The 23595-nt window shown below is 46.0% G+C and overlaps 2 protein-coding genes across 2 annotated transcripts; one reads left to right on the forward strand and one right to left on the reverse strand.

Annotated features, from left to right (window-relative positions):
- Nucleotides 1–1776: 1776 nt before the first annotated feature.
- On the reverse strand, nucleotides 1777–9478 carry ATP5F1A (ATP synthase F1 subunit alpha). The gene is made up of 12 exons (XM_056513115.1): nucleotides 9109–9478; nucleotides 7962–8040; nucleotides 6779–6948; nucleotides 5833–6006; nucleotides 5589–5755; nucleotides 5313–5461; nucleotides 4248–4399; nucleotides 3910–4134; nucleotides 3698–3805; nucleotides 3038–3182; nucleotides 2670–2820; nucleotides 1777–1989 (listed from the first exon to the last, which is right to left on the reverse strand). The coding sequence occupies exons 1-12, from the start codon at nucleotides 9166–9168 to the stop codon at nucleotides 1908–1910; spliced, it is 1662 nt and encodes a 553-aa protein (XP_056369090.1). The 5' UTR covers nucleotides 9169–9478; the 3' UTR covers nucleotides 1777–1907.
- A 4115-nt stretch (nucleotides 9479–13593) lies between these two features.
- HAUS1 (HAUS augmin like complex subunit 1) lies at nucleotides 13594–22898 on the forward strand. Its single transcript, XM_056513116.1, has 9 exons — nucleotides 13594–13895; nucleotides 14926–15100; nucleotides 16121–16256; nucleotides 17242–17376; nucleotides 18306–18429; nucleotides 19183–19248; nucleotides 20474–20545; nucleotides 21663–21710; nucleotides 22650–22898. The coding sequence occupies exons 1-9, from the start codon at nucleotides 13833–13835 to the stop codon at nucleotides 22707–22709; spliced, it is 879 nt and encodes a 292-aa protein (XP_056369091.1). The 5' UTR covers nucleotides 13594–13832; the 3' UTR covers nucleotides 22710–22898.
- The last annotated feature ends 697 nt before the right edge of the window (nucleotides 22899–23595 follow it).

The raw sequence follows: 23595 nt of genomic DNA on the forward strand, positions 1-23595 counted from the left end.
CCCAGACCCACCCCCTGGCCAGGGCAGCCCATGGAATCACTCAGGACCTGTTAACACATCCTCCAAAAACCTTCACCCACTGACCTTCACTCTGACCCAACTGGATGCATTTAGCACTTGGTGCTTCCACGAGGAAGTTACCACCTTCCTGCATCACAGCAGCAAGAGGGCAGAAACCAGAACCTTAGACCATTACTAAAAAAAAAAAAAAATCTCTGTGCAGTTTTGGACTAAGACACCTCTGACCTCAGTGCTTTCCAACTACAGCAGCACGTAAGTAAAGCATGGCACAGCGACATCAAGTAGTAACCAGGGCTTAGTCACTGGGCAGAAACAGTCACAAGCTGTAAAAGCTGTCCAGGAAGGAACGACTATGTTGGGCAGATCAGAGTGGAAAGGTTGCACAGCAATATTCTCTCACACCTGTGAGGCCCCCGTAGCCACCTCTTCTGGGGCTGTGGGATAAAAAAAACAAGATGGTGAAAAACCAAAATCTGCAGAAGCCCCTCCTCCTGGAGTACAGCACTAACTGTTCCCAAAAAGCTATCTGCCATCTCTGGATTGCAAGCGTGTGTTTATTTTTGCCCAGAGCTGCAGAGCTCACTCTCTCAAAGCACTCAGGCCACCAACAAGAGAAGCCTGTTAGCCTGAACTGCATGAGGGTATTTCCAGCCGCTGTAACTGCACAGGTTTGAAGAGGGAGGCAGGACACTCCTGTACAGAAGTTAGCTGGGCACAGTGCACACACCAAGAACAGTCCTGCACCAGCCTGAGCCCCCTGCCCTGGGCTGAGCCCCCAGCATGGGCAGCAGGGCAGGGGGGATTCCGCCCCTGTGCTCAGGTGAGACCCCACCTGCAGAGCTGCCTCCAGCCCTGGGCTCCAGCAGCACAAGGATGTGGAGCTGCTGCAGCCAGTGCAGAGGCACCAAGGGGATCAGAGGGATCACCTCTGCTTTGAATTAGGATTGTTCAGCCTGCAGAAGAGGCAGCTTTAGGTGACCTAATTGCAGCCTTCCAGTACTTGAAGAGAGTTGACAAGAAAGATGGAAAAACACTATTTACATTGGCCTGGAGCAACAAGCAGCAATGGCTTAATAGTGCCAGGCTAGATGGGATATTGGGAAGGAATTTCTAGCTGGGAGGCTGGTGAGGCCCTGGCACAGGGTGCCCATCGAAGCTGTGGCTGCCACTGGATCCCTGGAAGTGTTCAAGGCCAGGCTGGACAAGGCTTGGAACACCCTGGAATAGCGGAAGGTGTCTCTGCCCATGACAGAATGGTGGAGGAGATGATCTTCTATGACCCCTCCAAACCACTCTGGGATTCTCAGATTTAAATGTCTAGCTATCGCTACTGTGACAGCTACATCTCCAGCGGTCCTGAGACACAAGTATTCCAAAGGCCAAGCAGGACGGGTCAGACAGATTCCAAGAAATGCTCTGTCAGCGTCAGGCAGTTAAGAAATCCCTGCAAAGCCCAGTGGGTTATCCCCATGACAAGGCAGGCCAAGCTGCCTCCCCAGCTGAACTGCCACGCTACAGGACAAGCTGCCTGGCACAAACGATGAACACTGAGAAGGTCCCTCAGCCCTGTCGCTCTCCTGGCTCATGTCAGGGGAGTGTGCCCACTCAACCTTTAGAAACCCCTGATTCCAGAGGTCCTCCAGCAGGGCTGTGTCCAGGGGAGTTCAGCTCCATAGTTCCACACGCCAAGAGTGAGCCAGAAGTACAGACAAAAAGCAATCACTCAGAACACAGTATTTTTACATTCAGAACAGAGCCTTTTTACATGGGAACCTTTATTCTCACCGAGATCTGTACATTCAAGTCGCACATGCCTTTGTCTTTGACGGAGCTGGAACACTGGGTCACAACAGCCTGGTTACAACTGTCACAACAGTTTTAAGAGTTTATGCCTCAAAAGTAGCCAGGAAATTTGTGACTATTTCCTTCAACTTCGCTTCTGTCTGGTCAGAAATCTTCCCTTCAGTCCTGTGGGAAGAGTTCAGTTAAATTCTCGCACAGCAACCAAAACAGGGTCAACCACGAGACAAACATCGAAGTTTTACAACAAACCTCCCCATCTGTAACGAATTCAGTAGATAAATGAACACATTTGTTTGGTGCATGAAGCCATGACACTGATAGAACATCCACCTCCTAGGAGAGCCAGTCCTGTTTAAGAACTGGAGTTCTTAAACATATTCTTTCAGAATAGCCCTATGTATTCCAACAAGGCCCAACCTACAGACCTGTGCCCCAGAGACAGAAGACATAGGACTTTCTTCATGACAAAAAAAGGCAGGACTAGTTTCCAGGACAGGACTATGGAAATACTCAATCCCCAACAGTTCACTCAGCAGCACTTAACCCACAGCACTCCAACAGCTCAAGCCTGTCCACAACATGGGAACAGATTCAATCAAGTGATTTCTGGAACACGCTAGACCAGACACATTGGAAGAAGGTTCACTTTAAGCATCAGCTGCATTTCCTAAGAGCTGAAGCTGAGGAAGGTGGATGGTAGAAGACTGATTTAACCCCCAGTTTTGATGCAGCCAGCTGAATGCCTGATGATCTACGATACACTAAATTAAACTAAAGTTCAGTGACCATTATCTGCACTCCAGACATCAATGCCCTTGGGGATACAGCAAGGTAAACCAGCATACCTGATTGTGGAGAGGAGTGACTGGTGCTGGCTCAGCACATGAGCTAGGAAAGCACTCTCAAATTTTGTGATCTTGCTGGGCTCCAGCTTGTCCAAATGACCTCTTACACCAGCATAGATGACTGCCACCTGCTCCTCAATAGCCATGGGAACTGCAGGAAAAGACAGCACTCACCACTGGAACTCTTCCATCAGAACACAAGGGACTACAGAGTCATTGGAAGACCAAGCGTACACAGACAGCTCAGTTCAAGCAAAATCTGCATTTGCCATGTGCACAGAGCAGACACAATAAATGCTAAACAAGCCCAACCTCGTTAGCACAAGGCTCTAAGGGGCACCCAGACCTGCCAGGCGCAGGACACTCACCGTACTGGCCCTGCTTGAGCAGCTCTGTCAGGCGCACGCCGCGGTTCAGCAGCTGCTGCGTGGCAGCGTCCAGGTCAGAGCCGAACTGGGCGAAGGCAGCGACCTCCCGGTACTGAGCCAGCTCCAGCTTCATGGTACCGGCCACCTGCAGGGACAAGTAACAGCCACTGTGATCACCTACAAGTGAGCCTAGCACTTTGAAGGTTATCTGGCAGCTGACAGCTGTCACAAGTCAGCTCTGCCTCACATTCCAGACAAGTCAATCTAAAAGCTGACAAATTATTAATTAATATCACAAAAACCATGCGTTTAACCTAAATACACTATTTCTCCCCTAAAACAACTGTTTGTGTTAAATCTAATTCTATGTCTGGACTAAAAGCCTGTGATTAAGACAGCATTCTCTAACCCTAAGTGATCAACACATGAGCACTTAATGCTACATCTTTATGCAAATATTATTTCTCTTTCTCCCATGCCTTTCTCAGCAGGCAACGGAAGCATTAAAGAGCTCTCCAAAGTTTGTTCTTTCATAATTTCAAAACACTAAGAGATCCAAAGCTTTATTCCTTCTCTGCTCACAACTCAGAGTTAAATGGCTTGGAAGGCCTACACACGATTCATCTCTAGCATGAGGACAAACAGCAATTTCTGAATTACCTGCTTCATAGCCCTGGTCTGAGCAGCAGAACCCACACGGGACACAGACAGACCAACGTTGATGGCTGGACGGATACCTTTGTAGAACAACTCAGTTTCCAAGAAAATCTGCAGGATAGAATTGTATCATTATCTTGTTCAGAAGCCTGGAGGCCTCCTCAGAGACCAGCCACAAAGTTCTGTGGAGATGCTGAGCTGCGAGGAAGCCCTACCTGTCCATCGGTGATGGAGATGACATTGGTTGGAATGTAAGCAGACACATCCCCAGCCTGAGTCTCGATGACAGGCAAGGCGGTCAGAGAGCCGCCCCCGAAGGAGTCGTTCATTTTGGCTGCTCTCTCCAGCAGACGGGAGTGCAGGTAGAACACATCACCGGGGTAGGCCTCACGGCCAGGGGGGCGGCGCAGCAGCAGAGACATCTGACGGTAGGCAACGGCCTGCGTGGAGCAAGGACAGCCTTCAGAGCTCAGCACCTCACCCAACATTTCGGATTTCCAAACATCAGGTGTTCTTACAAACACCACAAGGCCTAAAACCAAAGTTTCCTGACCTGTTTGGACAAGTCATCATAGATGATTAGGGCGTGTTTCCCGTTGTCTCTGAAGTATTCCCCCATGGAGCAGCCTGAGTAAGGAGCCAGATACTGCAGGGGTGCTGCATCGGATGCTGTGGCAGACACCACAATAGTGTACTTCATGGCATCTGGAAAGGATTGGAGACACCTCTGAGGGCATTGTGCCATCATGCCCAAAATCAGGAAACACAGCAAGTATGTAAAGCACCAGTGCTGAAGCAAGTCCAAGCAGTGTCACTATGCTGCTCAGGAAAGCCCAGCACACCAGCAGAACATGTCTGCCAGCAAGACAGACTCTGGAAGTCTCAAGGGCAAATTTGTGGCAGCTAACATCTAACATTTGCAGACTTCTTTTCCATTTAAAACAAAGCTTAAAACTAAGACAAGCTTTTGTTCTAGAAAAAATTCACATTGAAAGCCCAGAGTTTTCTGGCTGGTGCAAGTACAACCCTCTGTGACACAGTCTCAAACAAATTACTACCCTTAAAATGTGGGTTTTGCCATGACAGACACCAGGACCACCACGTATGAGGGCAAAGTGCCTGATCTCCTGTGAGCTTTGCTAAATGTGGAGCCTCAGTCATGGAGATCACTGGCTCTGAGGAGATGCTATCATTTAATGTGTTGTGTTTGGGCAGTGAAAGCTCTTCACCACATTTCCAGCTGCCATTCACACTGACTGGCATGTGGAATACATGGGACAAATGCCAAGTCCATGACAACTTGGAAGGCCACGCTTGTCACCAGGCCGGCCTGACAGCCAAGATGAAGCTTTCAACTCTGCTGGAAAAAAACCACAGGGTGACTTTTCCAGAAGTATTCAGTAGTTTGGGGGCCTCAGAATAGTCTTCCTAATTGGGATACAAGAAAAATGAGGGTTTTTTTCCCCCCCAGACACCTTTAGAGATTTCTTGTAGTTCACTCATGTAATATGAATTCTGTCTACGCTTGCAGCCAGGAGAGATCACAGCAATACTCAGTATTACAAGGAGAACAAGATGTCATTAGGTGCTAGGCTCAACCATCTCCCAAAATCCTTACCTGCATCAGTGAGCCTCTTCACCAGCTGAGCAACAGTGGATCTCTTCTGGCCAATTGCAACATAGATACAGTACAGCTTCTTCTTCTCATCTGTGCCATCGTTGAATCGTTTCTGGTTGATAATTGTGTCAATTGCAATTGAAGTTTTTCTGTGGAACAGGGAGGCTGGTAAGTTAAGTTGCCCAAGGTTCTCCAAGCCCCCACCCAACCCTGTGTCCAGCTCCACTGTATCTGAGACTGTTTAAGGAACATTTTTGGCTTGAGTATTTAACTTACCCGGTCTGCCTGTCACCAATGATCAGCTCACGCTGGCCACGACCAATGGGCACCAAGCTGTCCACAGCCTTAATCCCAGTCTGCATGGGCTCACGCACAGAGATCCTGGGAATGATCCCAGGGGCCTTCAAGCCAACTCTCCTACGTGTCTTAGATGCAATAGCACCCTAAAAGAGAGGAAAAACTGCTGAGGTCTGTATCATACAGACACAAGCAGAGGTACTTAGCACCCAGCTACACTTACCTTCCCATCAATTGGGTTGCCCAGGGCATCCACAACACGGCCCAGCAGCTCCTCCCCCACCGGAACATCCACAATGGCACCAGTCCTCTTCACAACATCCCCCTCTTTGATCAGTCTGTCGTTACCAAACACGACAACACCAACGTTGTCAGGCTCCAAATTCAAGGACATGCCCTGCAACAGAGATCACATCACCTTGAGAAAACCTGTAGTGACATGCATAAAAACTTCAATATTGACATGGTTATTTCACTGTGTACAAAATCCTACCCTATCTACCTCTACCTTGTGACAACAGTCAAGGCTTTTATGTACAAAGCGTCTATTTCCTTTGATATGGGCTGGAGAACCTGCCTAAGTTTTCAATTTACCAGGTAGTTATACCCCAGCAGCCTACAACTCAAGCCAGTTGTTTATGTAAAAAGAACAGAGAGGATAAGCAAGGTTCAAGTACAACACTACTCCCTTTCCTAGGAACTGGACAAGTGAAAAGTATTGGTTTCTTCTCTGCCCAAGGTGAAATGGGTCACTAAAAATTGCTCAAAGAGGTGTTACAGTAATCTCAAAACAGATTTTAACTCTAACCAGTGACAGGACTACAAGCCAGCAAGCTGTAAAATGTAATGAAGGAAAGAAGTCATTACTAAGCAGCAAACAGAAAAGACATCCTGAAACCAAAGAAAAAATTCAGTGTCAGGTAAGTCCTTTTACTTTCTAAATGAAAACAAAGACAGCTCGAATTTTCAAATGTCGGCAGATGCTGATACTGAAAGCAGTGTTACAAATTAAAAGAAAAAAAAAAATACATCACCAGTTACAACGCATTCAAGTTGCAACAAGGCTTAATGTAATGCTCAGAGTGGAACCTCCAAGCAGTCTTAGGCTTTTTTTAAAAACCTGTCTTTTCAGTATCTCCGTGCTACAGGAACTCCTCTATTTTGCTCACCTTCAGCCCAGAAGAGAACTCAACCATCTCCTCTGCCTGGACATTCCTGAGGCCGTAGACGCGGGCAATCCCGTCACCGATGGAGAGCACGCGGCCCGTCTCCTCCAGCTCAGCCGAGGTGTCGGCTCCCAGGATGCGCTCCTCGAGGATAGAGGACACCTCGGCAGTACCTGGACAGCCATGAGTGAAATCAGATTGGCTTATTAGGGTACAAATGCACTCAGGAAGCTTGCCTCGAATCCACAAGGTACCCTTTGTCAGCTGTGCCCCAAAGTCTAACTAGCAACACCTTTATTTAGGGTAAGATAAACACCAGCCTCTGTATTCCCAGCTAATAAAAGCAGCTTCAACTCATCATTACCAGCCAGCTTCAACCAAAACAGGCCTGGCTGTGTAGTTATCCACTTTCCTGATTATGTCCCATGCTCTCTCTCCCTAGAAAGCTTTTAGATTAATGAATCAGCCTTAGCCCAGGCAGAACAGGCCTGCTTGCAGAGCAATTCCTCAGCCTTGGGTGCATCAGAACACCCTGCCAAATGATTTGTAATCCAGGATCCACACCTATATAAAGGAACTTCATTATGTTTCAGGAGCAAGTTGTTCAATAAAAGATATAAAAATACATTCTCCATTCTTCTTCAATTTGATTTCCAACAGCTTTTTACCCCCTCAGCTAAAAAAACAGTAAGTAAACTGTAAAACTTATTTCCTAGTAATGCCCTTAATCACCTTAAACCACTTAAAAAAATGCGTGTGAAGCGCTGCCAAACACACTGCTACACAGTGCAGCTGTCTTCTCTAAACACCAGACTGCTGACAGCAAAATAAAGTTGTGCTCAAGGGCACAAGGTCATACCCAGGCAGGCCTGGGGAAGCCATCCACTCCTTCATTCTGTTGCAGGCAACTCTTATCTGGGGTATTTTTTTTTTCAAATAATGCTGCAGGAATCCTAGTGAAGCAGGTACTATGGTCATGTAGTCACACAGGCACTCTCTGCTCTGGGGGCATTGTCAAGTTATTGAACTGCAGTTTGCTGGATTTAACTGGGTACTGGTTCACCTAAATAACCTCAAAACGTAAATGTCCTCAAGCGCTGTCAATCAACACTCACCATAATCGAATTCCTTTTTCATCTGACAGACCAAATTTTTAAACCACACTCAAGACCTTTCTCAGACTCACCAGTTTTCTGAAAGCATGGTTTGGAGGCATGGAGGTTTCTTGAAGCAACAAAGGCTGCACCAAGGGTGTTTCTGGAAACCTAAAATAAATCATTGTTTCAGTAAAATTCCTTTAATCATGAAAAAAAAATGCACCTCAGCTTTGAGTTAAGCTCCACAGCACCCCATTCAGAGCTATGGAGTCCTGGAAGCAAGTCCAGCACCACTAAGAAAGGACAAACAAAGCAGATTGCTCCAAATCCCTCACTGCATTCTTCCGCAGTGCACTGATGTCACTATCGACTGCTGCAGCAGTCCCCAAAAAGGAACCTTCTCATATTTGTCATTTCTGTGCTGAACACGACAACCTTGGGGCATAAAGAAATTACTGCACCACTCAGGGTTCTGCACAGGGAAAAGACTGTGTGTTCTAACACAAATCTATCAGCAGTGGTTTGGGAATTGTTAACACACATTAAAAAAAAAACAAATACAAAACAAGCATAAAACATTGTAACTAAAATATCTCAGAATCCAAATTACTTTGGAAAAGAGCTCTGAGATTATTTGAGTGCAACCTATGACCAAACACGACCTTGGCAACTAGATCATGGCACTAAGTGCATTATATCCTTGAACACCTCGAAGGCTGGTAACTCCTCCATACCCGTCGGCAGCCCCTTGCAATGTCTAACCACTCTTCCTACGAAAACCTAATTTTAAGCACTAGAGAAAAAAATCTGGGAAATTGAGTACACTATATGATCATGCTTTTGCACCTTACACAAGGCTCCCAGTGCAGCACCATACAGCAACGCTGATGCCATTTAAAATCCTGCACCCCAAGCAAGCTTCTCCCCTGTTCATATTCACTGGAAACACTGGCATGAGTGGTTCCTCACTGCTCTTCCCACCCTCCGCTTCCTCACAAATAGGGATAAGCCCTCACCCCCCTCACACCTTGCCCTGGCAGCTTTAAACCACTACCCCGAGCCCGGGCAAGGACACGCCGTTCCTCAGCGGGGTCTGCTCCACAGCGCTAACCATACACCCCATGCTTCCCTCCCCACACTCCAATGTCACCCCCTCACACCCTCAATGTCACCGCGGCCCCCAAGATGGCGGCAGCGCCGCGTCCCCGCCGGCTCCGGGGCGGGCACGGTGCTCACCAGGCCGGCCTGCCGAGGCAGGGAGCGGGCGAGGGCGGCGGCCACGCGGGCGGAGAGCATCGCGGCGGCGGCGGGTCCCGGGGGAGGCAGAGGCTGCGGGACGCTGAGGACGGCCGGCCGCGCGCTCTGCACACAAAATGGCGGCAGCGCCTCACGCCCCTTTTGGCGCCGAGGCCGCGCCCAGGGGGCGGGGCGAGCGACGGAACTGCTTCCCGTGCCCCTGCTCCGTATGTGCGCGCGTATCTATCTGAAGACACACAAATACCTAGGAAATGCCATAAAAATAACACAAATATTTTTTAAAACCTAAATAAGGCTTTTAAGAAAAAATCCCACTGCGGGAGGTGTCCTTGAAATGGCCCTGAGCGGGCGGAAGGGGCGGGGAGTGAGGGAGGGCCGGAGATGCGACACGGGAAGGAAAACGGACAGGAACTGAGGGAGGGACAGGGACAAGGGCAGAGTACGGACAGGGACAGGGATAAGGACAAGGACAGAGGCATGGAGAGGAACAGGGACACGGGCAGTGGCATGGAGAGGAGCAGGGATAGGGACTTTGGTAGGGACAAGGGCAGGAGCACGGAAAGGAACAGGGACAAGAGCAGGAGTATGGAAAGGGACAGGGACGTTGGTAGGGACAAGGGCAGGAGCACGGGAAGGAACAGGGACAAGGGCAGGAGTACGGAAAGGAACATTGACGGGGACAAGGGCAGGAGCACGGACAGGAACAGGGACAGCAACAGGAGTAGGGAAGGGGGCACAGAAGAGAACGGGGATAAGGACAGGGACAGAATCAGGGACAGAAATGTTGCCCCGCGGGCTCGTTCCCGGTGTGCAGCACCATTTCACACACCGAGGCGAGGTATTTCCATTTGTTTTTCTAGTTGGCACTAAGCAAGTAGCTGTGTGTCTAGGATTGCCATCATCAAAACGCTACTGTGTTCATACATTTCAACAACCAAAGGCGTCAGTATCCTTTGGTTACAAATTATATAATTTCTCTGTTAGTTAGTACCATTCTATTAACTGTTACTTCAATTAATTATCACTCGGACCCTCCTTTGCTAGTTAGATCTTTGGCTTCTCATTTCAACTGTTTTCAGTTGGTGGTCAATGAGATGCTGGTCACAATCTCCCACTGCCAGAATTACTCTTCTCCCAGGTCACGCTCAGTCCTGCTGACTTCAACCCCCGTGGCTCTCATCCAAACAGCCCATTCCTCTTGGAATCATCTTAATTTCCTTAAAATAGTTAGTCAAGCACACAATGTTCACAATATGCAGCTGCTTACTCATAGCTGTCCTGCTACAGCTACTGATTAAACCTTAAGGGGTGCAAATCTGACTTAGTATCAGGGCTAGGGAAAGGGATGGGGCAGTGACAATGCTGTCTGCAAAAATTTGATTCCTTACCTGTTGTGCAATAAGCCAATAATTATACACGCAAGAGAGACATTGATTATTTATTGCAGGGTTGTGCAAGCCTGGGTGCTCAGTGGTATTCTAGAACTATCAAAACGCTTCACAATTTATACATTTTAGCATACAAAGCAACTAGCGTTCACTGGCTACGTGTTACATAGTTCTCTTATTAATTAGTGTTCTGTTGGCTAATGATTCTGTTGTTTCACATGCTCAGTCTTTCTCTTCTCTTGGGTCAGTGGGTTTCTTAGGTCAGTTGTCGCTAATTCCCCCAGCCAGAAATCTGTTTACCCAGTCAGGGTTGATTTCAGCACAGATGCTGGATTCATTTCATTAGCTTCTTCCTCATTGTGGAAGTTCAAGCAGACGTCCCTGTGGCCTGTAAACTCTGTGTTCTCTGCCCACTGTCAGTGGTACATCCTTCCTTCCCAAGTTTTGTAAACCTCCCCCTATGTCTGAGATCATTGAAGCACATCAAGCCCTAAATCTTGACAAGGCAATTCCACCAACAAGAAATTTGTTTTCTCTTAACACACACTGGACATCACTCAGAGCTTGTTTGTTAGCTGTTCCATGGATTAAATCTGATCCGTTTCCCCAAATATAGAAGCCCAGAAGATAAGAGGTCGTGTGCCTCAAACACCAATAGCTGGTTAACTATGGAACCAACCAAATAACAATCAAGGTTTGTTGGTAAAAACTCAGTGAGGAAGAAGAGGATGCGGTTGGAGAAGGGGCTATTCAGACATAGGACAGCATTTTTCTGGGACAAACATCCATTTTCTAGTTCCTGGAGACAAACACAGCACAGCACAGCTCAGGAATGAAGCCAAGAAGTAGTCTAGGACTGTAAAGGGAATCAAGACCACCAGAGACTCCTGAAGCCCTCCAGCCCATTTCCAGAAAGGTCTAGAAAAATGAATTGCAGATGATAAATTTGCATAGGAAGAGATAAAGTTACCTCCAGGGCAGGGAAACTCATCTATAAAAGGTCCCCCCACCAAGACCACATGTGCAGGCACCCCAGGACTCTTGACACTTCACCAGCTGGATCAACACTGGAGCCAAGCCTGGTGATCTCTTTCTTTCTCTCTCCCCCTCTTTAATCCTGCCTTCTTCCCTTTCACCCTATCCTTTATCAAAAAACCTACTGCCAGGGCTTATATGAGGAGGTCAGAAACTCACATTAATTTCCATGCCAAGTGTGTCATTTAAATTGGGAAACTTTTGTGAATACTGACTTTTGTCATTCCTTTTGACCACAAGCATCTATGAATCTTGGATGCTCCATTCCCCTAAAGGACTGGACACCACACCATGTCCAACCATCCCAGAACACTTCCAGGGTTGGGTCATCCACAGCTGCTCTGGGCACCCTGTGCCAGGGCCTGCCCACCCTCCCACCAGCAATTCCTTCCCAATATCCCATCCAGCCCTGCCCTCTGGCACTGGGAGCCATTGCCTGTGTCCTGTCCCTGCATGCCTTGTCCCCAGTCCCTGTGCAGCTCTCCTGGAGCCCCTTCAGGCCCTGGCAGGGGCTCTGAGCTCTCCCTGGAGCTTCTCTTGTGCAGCTGAGCACCCCCAGCTCTGCCAGCCTGGCTCCAGAGCAGAGGGGCTCCAGCCCTGCAGCATCTCCGTGCCTCCTCTGCACTGGCTGCAGCAGCTCCACGTCCTTGTGCTGCTGGAGCCCAGGGATGTGTCAGGAAAATTAATCCACAAACACCAGAGGTCTATGTCCAAAAAGGAGACAGGGGAGTCCTCTTTGCTTTATTCGAATAAAGGGAGAGGCCATGGGGCATTCCCCTGGGATCTCTCAAATTTTTGGAGGACACAGCCTCTTTTTAATCCCATTTTCCCAGCCGCATTTCCCTCTCTCTTTCCCCAGTGGTTGAGGTACTTGAGAGATACAGACTTCTTGGAACGCCTAATAGCTGAGATTCTCCTCTAATGTATGACCCTCCCTTTTAATTTTTAGTTCTTATAGAATTCATAGTTTTTCCCCATTGTTTCTTTCATCTTCCAATATCCAATTTCATTTATCAGCAAACCTACAGTATGTTTTTAAAGGCAAATTTCTTTTTTCCATTTATCAATCAGTGGAATCAATCCCATTGTTTCTTTTATCTCTTGGTGTTAGTCTTATCTACCAGCAGATCCATAGCTCATTTGTAAAGAAAAATCCAGCATTCCTCTCAGCTGGAGGCAGCTCTGCAGGTGGGGTCTCACCTGAGCACAGAGGCAGAATCCCCTCCATCCGTCACTCTGCAGCTGGGGATGGTTTTATGTCCCATATGTGAGACAGGATTTGGTGTGCCAGTGAGAAGGTGCTGAAACTCAGGCATAGTGTAATCAGTCCCTCTGGTAAATCAGAGAGGTTGTTAAAGCCAGAGATTCCAGTAGATTCCCCTTTTGGGAATTGAAAAGGATAAGTGAAAAATCCTCAGCTGCTTTGCTACTTTGGCACGTGTTGTACCAAATGTGATTCTTCAGCAATTCTTTCTATGCTGATTATTTCGGAAATAATTTAATTTCTGTAAAAATCCCTGACAAAAAAAAAAAAAAAAAAAAAAAAAAAAAAGCACAAAAAACCAAAACAATCAACCACAAGGATGTGAATAACTAACACCACTAATCCCCCAGGCCAGGGCTTGATACCCCTTTTTTTGAAGACAATTTTCTGAATATCCAATCTAGACCTCTCCTGGTCCAGCCTGAGGCCGTTCCCTCTCCTCCTGTCCCTGTTCCCTGGGATAAGATCCCAAATCCCCCCGGCTGTCCCCTCCTGTCAGGGAGCTGTGCAGAGCCACAAGGTCCCCCCTGAGCCTCCTTTTCTCCAGGCTCAGCCCCTTTCCAGCTCCCTCAGCCTCTCCTGGGGCTCCAGCCCCTTCCCCAGCTCCGTCCCTGCCCTGGACACGCTCCAGCCCCTCGGTGTCTCTCTTGTCCTGAGGGTTCCAGAGCTGTCCCCAGCACTGGAGGTGTCCCAGCAGTGCCAGCACAGGGGACAGGCCACTGGCCTCTTGCCCCGCTGGGTTCATGTCCAGCTGCTGGCACCAGCACCCCCAGGCAGCTTCCTCCTGTCCTTATTGACGTCTTCCTCTTGCATCTCTTTTGTTCCGCTCTGCCGCTGTTCGGCGTTTCTTAACATCTTCTTAACTAACAGACAGCTCGATTCAGGATGTTTAACCCTCCGATTCGCCGCTGAAACACCATTCCGTTACTATTTCCGCCGCTGCGGCGCAGCCCGCGCCCGGCGCTCCGTGAGGCGGCGGCCCCGCCCTCAGCCGCTCCCGTCGGGCCCCGGGCGCCATGGCCGAGGCGGCGGCGGCGGGAAGTTCGGACGGGCCGTCCTTCGAGGAGCAGCTCTTTCAGGTAACGGGGCTCGGCGGGGATCGCTTTCTCTTTCCGACACGCTTTCCCCCATACACACACACCCCACTCGTCCTTCGTGCTGTTGGTGCGGTGTTTGTGTAGGTCGCTGAGATGCTGGTACGGCAGCAGGATGAGGAGGGAGGTGCTAGGGAAAAAGAAAAAAAGAGAAAGACTTTTGACGTTATATGGCTGCGTCCATTCTCCGTCCGGTTTATTAGGCAGGTTTATGCAAAAGTTTATGTTCCTTACATGGTGTAGAACTTCCACGTTTTCCACATATTACTGGTCATAATCTAACCTTTCTAATCTGGTCAGGTTGGATATTAGGGAAAATTTCTTCACTCAAAGGTTTGTCCAGGCCTGGCCCAGCAGCACCAATGGTGCAGTCCCCCTGGAAGGGTTTAAAAGCCGTGTGGATGTGGCACTTGGGGACGTGGGTCAGCGGCGGGAATGGTTTGACTCGATGATCCTGGAGGGCTTTTCCAGCCCAAACAATTCTGTGGTTCCACAAGCACAGCCCCACCTGAGTGCACTGTGTTGGTCTCTTATTTCTGGCCTTGTTTCCGATGGTACAACAGCTTTTTTTTAGAGGGCTTGTGCCTGCACATTGCGGGGCCTCGCCCACAGAGACTGTTCCCAGTGATAGCTCAGGCAGTTTCATCCCACACACTTTAACACAGTGCTCACCAGGTTTCCAAATATCCATTTAACATTTCTTGGGTCATTACTGTGTCTGTAGCCAACAGGTCATGTGAATAGAAAGATAAAATTTTGCTACATGGAGATAAGCAGGTGTCTAAAGAAATGAAGGAGATTAAAAGGGATATAATATAGTCTTCTAGACCACAGAGAGTGTTTAAGAAGAGGGAAAGGAATTTTTCTCCCCTTTTCCCACCCATGCCTCCTGGACTGATGTAGGACTTACTCTTCAGGAATGCAGGGTTTGCACTGGTTTACATTTTTCACATGTATCAGCTGTTTTCTGTCATTTCACCTGATTGCTTGCTCTTTTGTCTCTCTTCTCTGGCAGGTTACTTTGTGGCTAAGGAAACTATATCAGGATATGCCTATTCCATGGTATGAGGTGAATGAAAAGACAGTGGATTTTTTGTATGAAGTTAAGGAGGGCAATGAAGATAGAGACAAGGATGTTATGTTGCTGATAGAGGACATGAAGGACCGGGCAGCCAAGTATGAAGCAGAAGGTGAGTTTGAATCTCCATTCCTCAGTTCCACCCAAGTCAGGCTTTTCTGAGTGATCCTGAAGTTTGTATGTGTTAAAAACTTAGGAATATATATAAATATATGAAATTAAAATAAACTCAGGTTTGGTGGGGTTTTTTTGATGCATCACACGCCTTCCTTTCAGCTAAATTTACAGTGACGTAAGATTGGTCAAGGGCAATTTTTCAAGCCATCTTGAGTGAGCCATAAATGTGGACAAGCAGATTAATTGCTAAAACCTCCTAGTCCTCTGGGCTGGATAGCACAGCATAGAAATATTGCCTGGATAGATAGGGAAGTGTCTCTTCAGCTTATTCAAGAGTCTGAGGTGGTGCTAAGACACTGTTAAGGAAAGCTCTGGAAAAGCCCAAAACAACATTGAGGTGATTAAGTTTTGCTGAAGCTGCCTGGAGTGACTATTTTATGATTTGTTTGGGGTTTTTTTGAGCAAGTGAGTAGTTCAGGGGACCACAGTATATTTTAAACACACATAAGAAAGGACTGTCTCTTTGCAGGCTTTTCTCAGGAAGGAATTTTACTTTTCTGTGCAAAGGCTGGCATAGTACACATGAAGATATTTTTGTAAGAAAACGTGTTTGGTTTTTGTTGCTTCAAGTGCCTTGCCACCAAACAAATAATGATGGAGACAGACTTCTTCGGTCTGCCATGAACAAGGCTCAGGGTGAGCTTTGTGGGGAGATGACCTGTATGTGCTCATTGCTGTAGCACAAGGGTGAGCTCTTTATTTGTCTGATGTCAGACAGACTGGTCAGGGAGGGAGTGGAGCAGTGCTTTCTCCCTTTATACTCTTAATTCATTTGACAAACAGAGGTGTGGTAGCAGTGTGGCATGTTTAAGTCTTTTTTTAAAGTATCTTTTTCCCCAAACAACAGGCAGGTAGCCAAGTTCACAGTGTGGGACTGGGTTGTAGCTTTGGAGAGCTCCATAGAAGAGCAGTAGTATTTAAAAAATCACTGCTTGGAGTTGTATATGTTTTCCAGCTGACTACTGGCAGGATATTCTTAGAGAAAGCCTGGATTTTTCTGAATATAGTCTGTCCAAAGAAGCCCTCGCAGACCTCAATGACCTGGTAGAAAGTGCATTGGAACTCGAAGTGGAGGACACGTCTCTTGCCAGGTAATTCTTCACACTCTGCATTCGTGGTGATGGTCTGTGCTGTTTGCCTCTTTTTTTTCACATCAGCAGTTTCAAACTTGGCACTAGGAATCTTATTTGTCAGGCTTATTTTTCACCCCTTGGACAGCTTTGGAGTGCATGGGAACTGAGCACAAAGTGCTAGCTCTGGGTTATCCCAACACAGGAAGGTTCTGAAGTCTGAGAAGGGCCTGGGATGGAGTTAAATCCCTCCTTTTTCTCGTGCTTTTGTGATCAGTGGCTGCAGGCTGCTGCCAGTTGGACTGTTGTTCCAGGTATCCCAACCTACAGTGGTGTTCACACTGCTTAGGCAGAGACTGGGGAGCTGTGACTGGTCTTCCAGCCTCAGCTTCTCATCCTTGTCTGTCTCACCTGGCCTCAGTTCATGAGAGGAGATTCCCTCTGCCATGGAGAAATGACATCTGTTAGTTTCATCTCCTTGGGCCTCTCCCTAGCATGGTTTTGGCCTATGGCACTGCAGCACTTGCAGCAAAGAAGGGGCAAAAGCTGCTTTGGAATCCAATTTTTATGTGATATTTAGGATTTTGGCTCTTACAGGTCTCTTCCTGAGCTGGAGGGGGAAGAACTTTGGGCCACTTGGGAAGAGACTCAGATGCTGCTGGGCACATCTTGTGACCATGCATTTTTAGGGACTGAATACAGTTTCAAAAGCAGTGAGGCAGGTCAGGACTGGAGCACATGGTGGTTTCAAACCCAGTGGTTTTATTCACCAGAGTGCCAGTTGTTGTTCACTTACTCAGGTTGCTAGGCTGTTTTCCCTTCCATGTGGAAATCTGTGTTAGTTGTGGAAAGCAAGTTCCCTTAGTGTCCTCTTTTAATTTACTCCTGCCATAGCATCAGGAGGAAACTAATTCATTTGTGTAGAGTGTGGAGAGAAGAATAACAATAAATCTGACTTTCAGAAGAGCTGACTCCTAAGCATTCCCACTGATTTTCTCTTCATCAGCTTCTATGGCGCCATTACTTCCATGACCTCAGAGCTGCATAAAACAAAATCAAAAAACAATGAACTGGATCTGCAGTTGAAGACCCTCAAGAAAAAACTAACTTTAGCACTGATGATGGAAAAGAAGTTAAAGGAGTGAGTAATGGATGAGGAAGAGGGAAAGATTAAAGTAATACTAGTGATCTCTGTCGTGGGCAATGTTGGTTATGGTAATTAAGGAGGATAACTGAATTTTTAGGGGTTTGACACATCTCCAAAGTATTTGGAAATACTTATCAAAACCCATGCATTATGGATTTTTTCACTAATTGAAAGAGATCTGGGAAAGCATCAAACCCCTCATTTTCAAGCAAAAGTGATCTACAAGTAGTTTTTAGATACAACTTTGCGTCTTCCACCAGTTGCTTTTGTCTGAGGCTGAAGACAAATCTGATTTTCTTAGCACATTTAGCGTGGGCTCTGTAGACTGAGGGACACAAAACCAAAACCATTCCCAGGTAAGAAGTTCCGTTAACCAGTTTGTAGAAGATGCAATAACAGTAACAACTCTAAAAAAGAGTGTCAAGTCCATTCTCTGAAGGATGTAATCTCTGCCAAGCACAGCAGGATCCAACTCAGCCTTGAGTAGGGGTCTGCCCAGATGCTTTCCACTGCTCCCTTCCAGTCTAATTGTTTCTGGCTTGGTTTTTTGGTCTTTTAAAAGTGGTAATTTGGATTGTAGAAGAGATTCCCATGTGCTTTGTGCAGGTTTGCCTCTTCTTGATTTGAAGTTTAACTCATGTAACAGGTCTCTAAGTGAGGGAATTATGCACAAGACTATTACCCTTTGCTTTTAGGTATATGGCTGTCCCCTTTGCCACTATTTTCCATGGCCTGTGGGGTTCTGGAGGTAACAGCTGTATATGTTTCCACTGGAAAATCTGAGAGGGAAATACAATGTTTTCTCCATTTTTCTTGTGTTGGTTGTATTGCAGGGTTTAGCTTAAGCATAGGTAAGTAACATTATTTGTACACTGATATATCTTCGAGTGTATCAGTTTTTTCTTTTCATATTCTTTTTTAAGGGATGTTGAAAAATTACAGGAATCTCAGGAAGCAGAAAGGGCCAAAATGGAGATTCGATCCGAGAACTTGAAGTTCCTGCAAGTTAAAACTCAGGACCTAAAAATAAAGATTAGGGAAGCTGAGGTAGGTGGGAGGAATTTTCTTACAAGACACTATGATGAGATTACACAGCCGTGGTTGATTGAGCCCAGATTTTTAGTTACAGAGACATTCCATAAGCTTTCTAAACTCCAAGCCTGGGAACTTCTGAGCTAACAAGACAACATGTAAATGCAGTTCAGTTGTCCCTGCTGATCTCTCCTCTGTGCATCCTGTGGTCAGTACAGTGCTGTCTCCTCATTCCCTGAAAACTTTGTTAGCTGGGATTACCTGGTGGTTCTTGTGAACTACAAGAGGACACAGACAGCTACCAGTAGAGCAGCTGATTCACTGCAGTAGATTGTGTCTTAAAATAATGAATATAACCCATTTTTTGGGAAGAGTAGATGACTAAATGTAGAAAGGTGAAGTGTACTGCCTGCTCCTTCACCCTCCCTAAATGATGAAGGACATGTGAATGCTTTATGTAACACTTGGATGCTGTCTGATACCTTGACAAATATGAGATGGAAAGTGCTGTGTTACTGACATTTTCCTGAGAAGTCTTGCTTCAGCCTTGCTGCATGCCCTTCTCTTTTACTTTTCTGGAAAGACTTGTTATTCTTAATACAAATTTTAGCAGCACCTTACTTTGTACACCGGCTATAGCTGTGGCTCAAATAGCACACATTTCTGCTATGGACAACCTGCATTCTTCTCCACCTGTTTAGATTAAAAACAGAAAGAGATGATGAAATCTTTCTCCTTGTTACGTTTTGTGCCCTCTCCTGTTTGCAGAATAAGCTTCTTGACGTGGGGTTGGACCAATCCCTGACACATGAAGCACTCATGGAAGCATCTGAGGTAGGTTTTTGGGTGCAAGAGGAATGTCTCTACAGTGGGACAGGCCAGGCTTGCTTGTTGTGGTTTGTAGCTTTGGTTGCCTGAACAAATTGTAGTTTGCTGTTTGGTTGCCTGAGCAAATCTTAATGGCCAAAGGGATCACAAATAGAAATCCTGTAGATGGGTTCCCATGAACTGGGCTCTTTTGGGTGGGTTTGTCTCTCCTAGAAGCATCAACTGGAGAATTTCCACAGAATAAATTCCCTGCCACTGAAAACAGATCTGCCTTCTTTATTTCTGGTTCATGTTATAAATAGAGTGGATATTCCATGGACTAAATCCCATTACATGGCTACCTGTGTATTGCAGTTTCTTGATAGAATGACTCATGTGATTCTTTTTACTTTGTGTGAAAAAAATCTCTTCCAAACACTTCAAAACAAGGGGATAAGGTCTAATGAAATTCAAATTCTGAACAACTGTGTGCGATATTTTTGTTGTGTCTTTAAATATAACATTTTTCAGCTGTATTGTAAGCCTAGTGGAACATATGTTAAAGAAAAAGCACACTTCTTGAGTTAGTAACTACAGATTTTACATCTTTGTGCTGTGCACTCAACACATCTTCATATTTTTTGCTGTTATTGTAGTGGGAACTCAGTCTTTCTTTCATTACTTCTGCTTTCTTTTCCTGTATGTTTTTAAGTGGAGAAGTGAAAGTAGGTTTCCTGGTTTCTCTGTTGTGGTTCTCACCAACTAGCACTGGGTGGCAGTGCTCACATTGCCCAGTGTTACAGGAGGGTACTGACCAGAACTAATTTTTGTTTGAATATTGCATCCAAAAAGCCACAGGCAAATTTTCTAGGTTTGTCCTCTTCTAGAGCCCAAGCATTAGGTAGGGTTTGATTCCTTGACATTTATAGAACTGTTTTGCCAAGACATCAGTGAAATGGGCAGCAGAAATGACTTTATGTTTTTTATTTAACTTTGATTATTTGAAAAAGTTCAGGACTGTGGAAGGTACTCAATTGGCAGCCCCAAAGAGAAATTACTTCCTCTTGATAAGTGTAAGGGAGAGTCTTTTTGCTGCTTATGTGTGTAAAACTTCAGTTTCCTGTGTGCTTTATAACAGGATGAAAGCTATCAGATTCTGAAATGTTGTAGATAACTGTGGATCTATCTCACTCATTTCCATGAATTCTACAAGTAATTCCCTAGAATATGATCTGCCTTGCTCTCTTCGCAGGAACTGGCTGCACTGCATAAAGAAATGGAGCCGTTGAAAAAGGAACTGAAGTCCTACAATGATTTACCTCTTGTAACTATTTATTCCACTGTTATATTGTATTTGCCATCAGGTTAATTTTATGGACTTCAGAATGTAAGGGATAACATTATGATGGCTTTGGTGGACAGGTAGATGTCCTACAGGCCTGTTAATGATGCAAACCAAAGATTTAATCTCTATTTGTTAATTAAAGCCAAGAAATTAAGTTTCCTTGTCAGGTAAACTTTGTTCTAAGGTAGTAGACAGATTTGCTGGGTAAATTAGTGTTTAGATGAATTAGATAGAAACTGGACAAAGAAAAATGAAAGAAAAGGAATCCCCTAGTATAACCAACTTTTTGAGATTTATGACTACTTTAGCTCTAACTGCTGTCAGGCTGTCAATATGGTGGACACAGCACATGGTGCAGAGTTTTGAGCTCTGAACAGGATTTTAAGCATCCTGAAGAAATAGCCAAATGTAGGTTTTGTCCCCTAAACCGGCTTCTCCATCATTTTCTTTGATTTCTCTTGAAGATGCTGGGTACTCAGCTCCATGAAAATGCAAGTTTCTCATCTCCCTCAGACAAACACTGATGTCTTGCTCCTAGGGAAAAAGCAAAAAAGGCTGTAGGTAGAAAGGTGGGACTGCTGCTCTGCTTAATTCATCTTCCTCCAAGAGGCAGCTTCCTCCTTCCCTCAAATGGAACAGGAGATTCAAATGGGATCAGGTTCTCCAGTTCACTCCTCCAGCCTTGCTGTCAGTGGAGACAGGGAGAGGCCCAACACCTCACTCCTGGTGCAGGCATAAGGAGGGAAGGGAGGTTTATCCTTGCAAACTTACTGGGCTCTGGAAAATTCTTGCACAAATATGTTTGAAATCAAGTCCTTTGATTGGTAGGTTTGGAAAATTGCCTAAAATTGAGTAATTTTTTTAGACGTTAGGCTTTTAGACTTCTAGACTTTAGACTTTTGAAAAATACATGATTGCCCAAACCGAACCAATACTAGGCTTTTAAGGGCAATACATTCTGCATGTCCAGTGCAGACACAAAACTGCATTAATTATTCATTAATTCACTTGAGGCTCGTCATTAGACTCTTGTGAGGGTGCAGGGACTCTTGTTTCCTCATGAAATGCTGATTTTTATGCCATTTTCTCTTTTTAGAGCATGCTCCTGGCACGAGTGATAGTTGAAGAAGCAAGAAATGAACTTGTAAGAGTTTTTTTATTATTCCAGAAGCTACATGTGTTAATGGATTACAGATTTACCCATCTTAGACTGTAGTCTTAATGTTCTCATGGGGAAATTTGGTGAAGCAGAAGTTGTAGATACTGATCGGGGGAGCTTGTTGGAGTGATGTCTGAGCTGCAAAAGCAGCTGAGCACAGTGATATCCATGGGGATTGGGTAGCTATATCCCCATGAATTTTGCCTATTGGAATCTTTATTCACTCAGTGCAGGTCTCAGAAGCTTTATTGCTCTTCCTGAGCTCTCAGAGGGCTTGAGGGCCCATATTGTAGTCAACAGCTGCCTTGTAGACTGCAATGGGGACCTTCCCCTGTAAAACATAGTGCCCATTTCCTCCATGCTTGTGTAATCTGCAGGTGTGGCTGTTGAGCCAAACACCGTAAAGCTGCTTAGGAAGTTCATACGTAGTTTTCCTAAGTGAGCTGAGCTGTGTTTGAGCCCCATAAAACCTGTTTTTGTTCCTTTGGGCTACTTACTGCCTGCTTGCTCGTAAAACACAAGTGGTAAGCCTTAAACCTGTGATCAAAAATCACAGCTAGGTGAGAGCATTTTTCACATTTTCAGGTGAGACTGCCTGGGTTTGTACACCTCTTGTTTTTGATTCAGGAGTACATGTTCCCCTTACCAGCCTGAGGCTGTTCTGGGGGCAGAATGCTCACCTCTGAGGAGCACCTGTGAGCTGGGAGGTGTCTGAAATCACACTGGGGCACAGATTAAAGGCAGCTGAGCTTGTCCAGCCCTTCATTGGGAGGTTTCCTAGTGGCTGTCTGCCCTTTGCAGTGACAGTCCGTCCAGCTTAATCCATCCCTGCTGACAGCCTCCCAGGGTTTGGTCATTGCAGATGTGTTTGTTTGCCAGCAGTGTGTGGAAGCCCTGATTGCTCTTGGTTTTCTCTTCTGGTAGAAAGCCGTGGATGAAGAGCTCACAAGGGAGCTGGAGGCTGTGCCTTTTGAGCTGACATAGCCCAGCAAACCCCAGTTCACCTGAAGGGGCCTGCGTGGAACAGGATTTTCCTTCTGTTGCCTGCTTGCCCTAGCAATGCATTTGCAGAATTCTTACTGTACCTTGTCAGCTTCCTGTTGTGTTCTTCTTTCTGTTGGCCTTCTGTTTGTAAACTTTACCTGTTTTTCATTAAATAACCTCCAGACTTGCTGTTGTCTTTATGAGTTATTTTTTGCTCTGCGATACACACCTATAAAGCAGCTCTATGGATAGTGCTGGCAGAGCTTTAAAAAAAAACAAAAAAACCCGCACAGTAAGACCTTTCTAGATCTGAAAACAGTATTTTTGCAGAACCACTGTGGGGCATGATGATTTTGAAGTCAGATTGTTGTTAATAATTCTACCTCAAATGTCATCTTCCATAAGGGTTCCCTGAGCCATATTATTTCCATGCCATCACCACACCAGCCTTCCACACTTTCAGACGTGTTTTGCACATTCCAGCTTTTAGAAGCTGTTTCATACCAAAGCCAAAAATCAAAAAATCTCCTGTGGATAGAGAAAAAGCAAAAGAAATAGTGGTAGCACCTGAGGACATTGAGCATGGGCCTGTTTGTTCTGGGAAGCAACAATAGTGGTGCTCTGTTTGCAATTGGAGTTGCAAGAGATTATGCATGAGAGCTGTTGCTTCACTTGATATTCCACTGATCTGCAGGAAGAGAGATTCAAAATTACACTGGTGTCAGTAAAGTATCACAAGTGTGACCTCTGTCTTCCTTTGTTTTGGCTGTGGTGGGAGGAATGAGGGATGCCCAGAGAGGCACTGCCCATGGGAATCTCCAGCCTCTTTCATACAGCAGAAGGAGTTGCTGTTTAGTTCCAGGTGCTTAAATCAAGCTGCGTGGAA

This window comes from Oenanthe melanoleuca, chromosome Z (assembly GCF_029582105.1).
Source record: "Oenanthe melanoleuca isolate GR-GAL-2019-014 chromosome Z, OMel1.0, whole genome shotgun sequence".
Classification (NCBI taxonomy): domain Eukaryota; kingdom Metazoa; phylum Chordata; class Aves; order Passeriformes; family Muscicapidae; genus Oenanthe; species Oenanthe melanoleuca.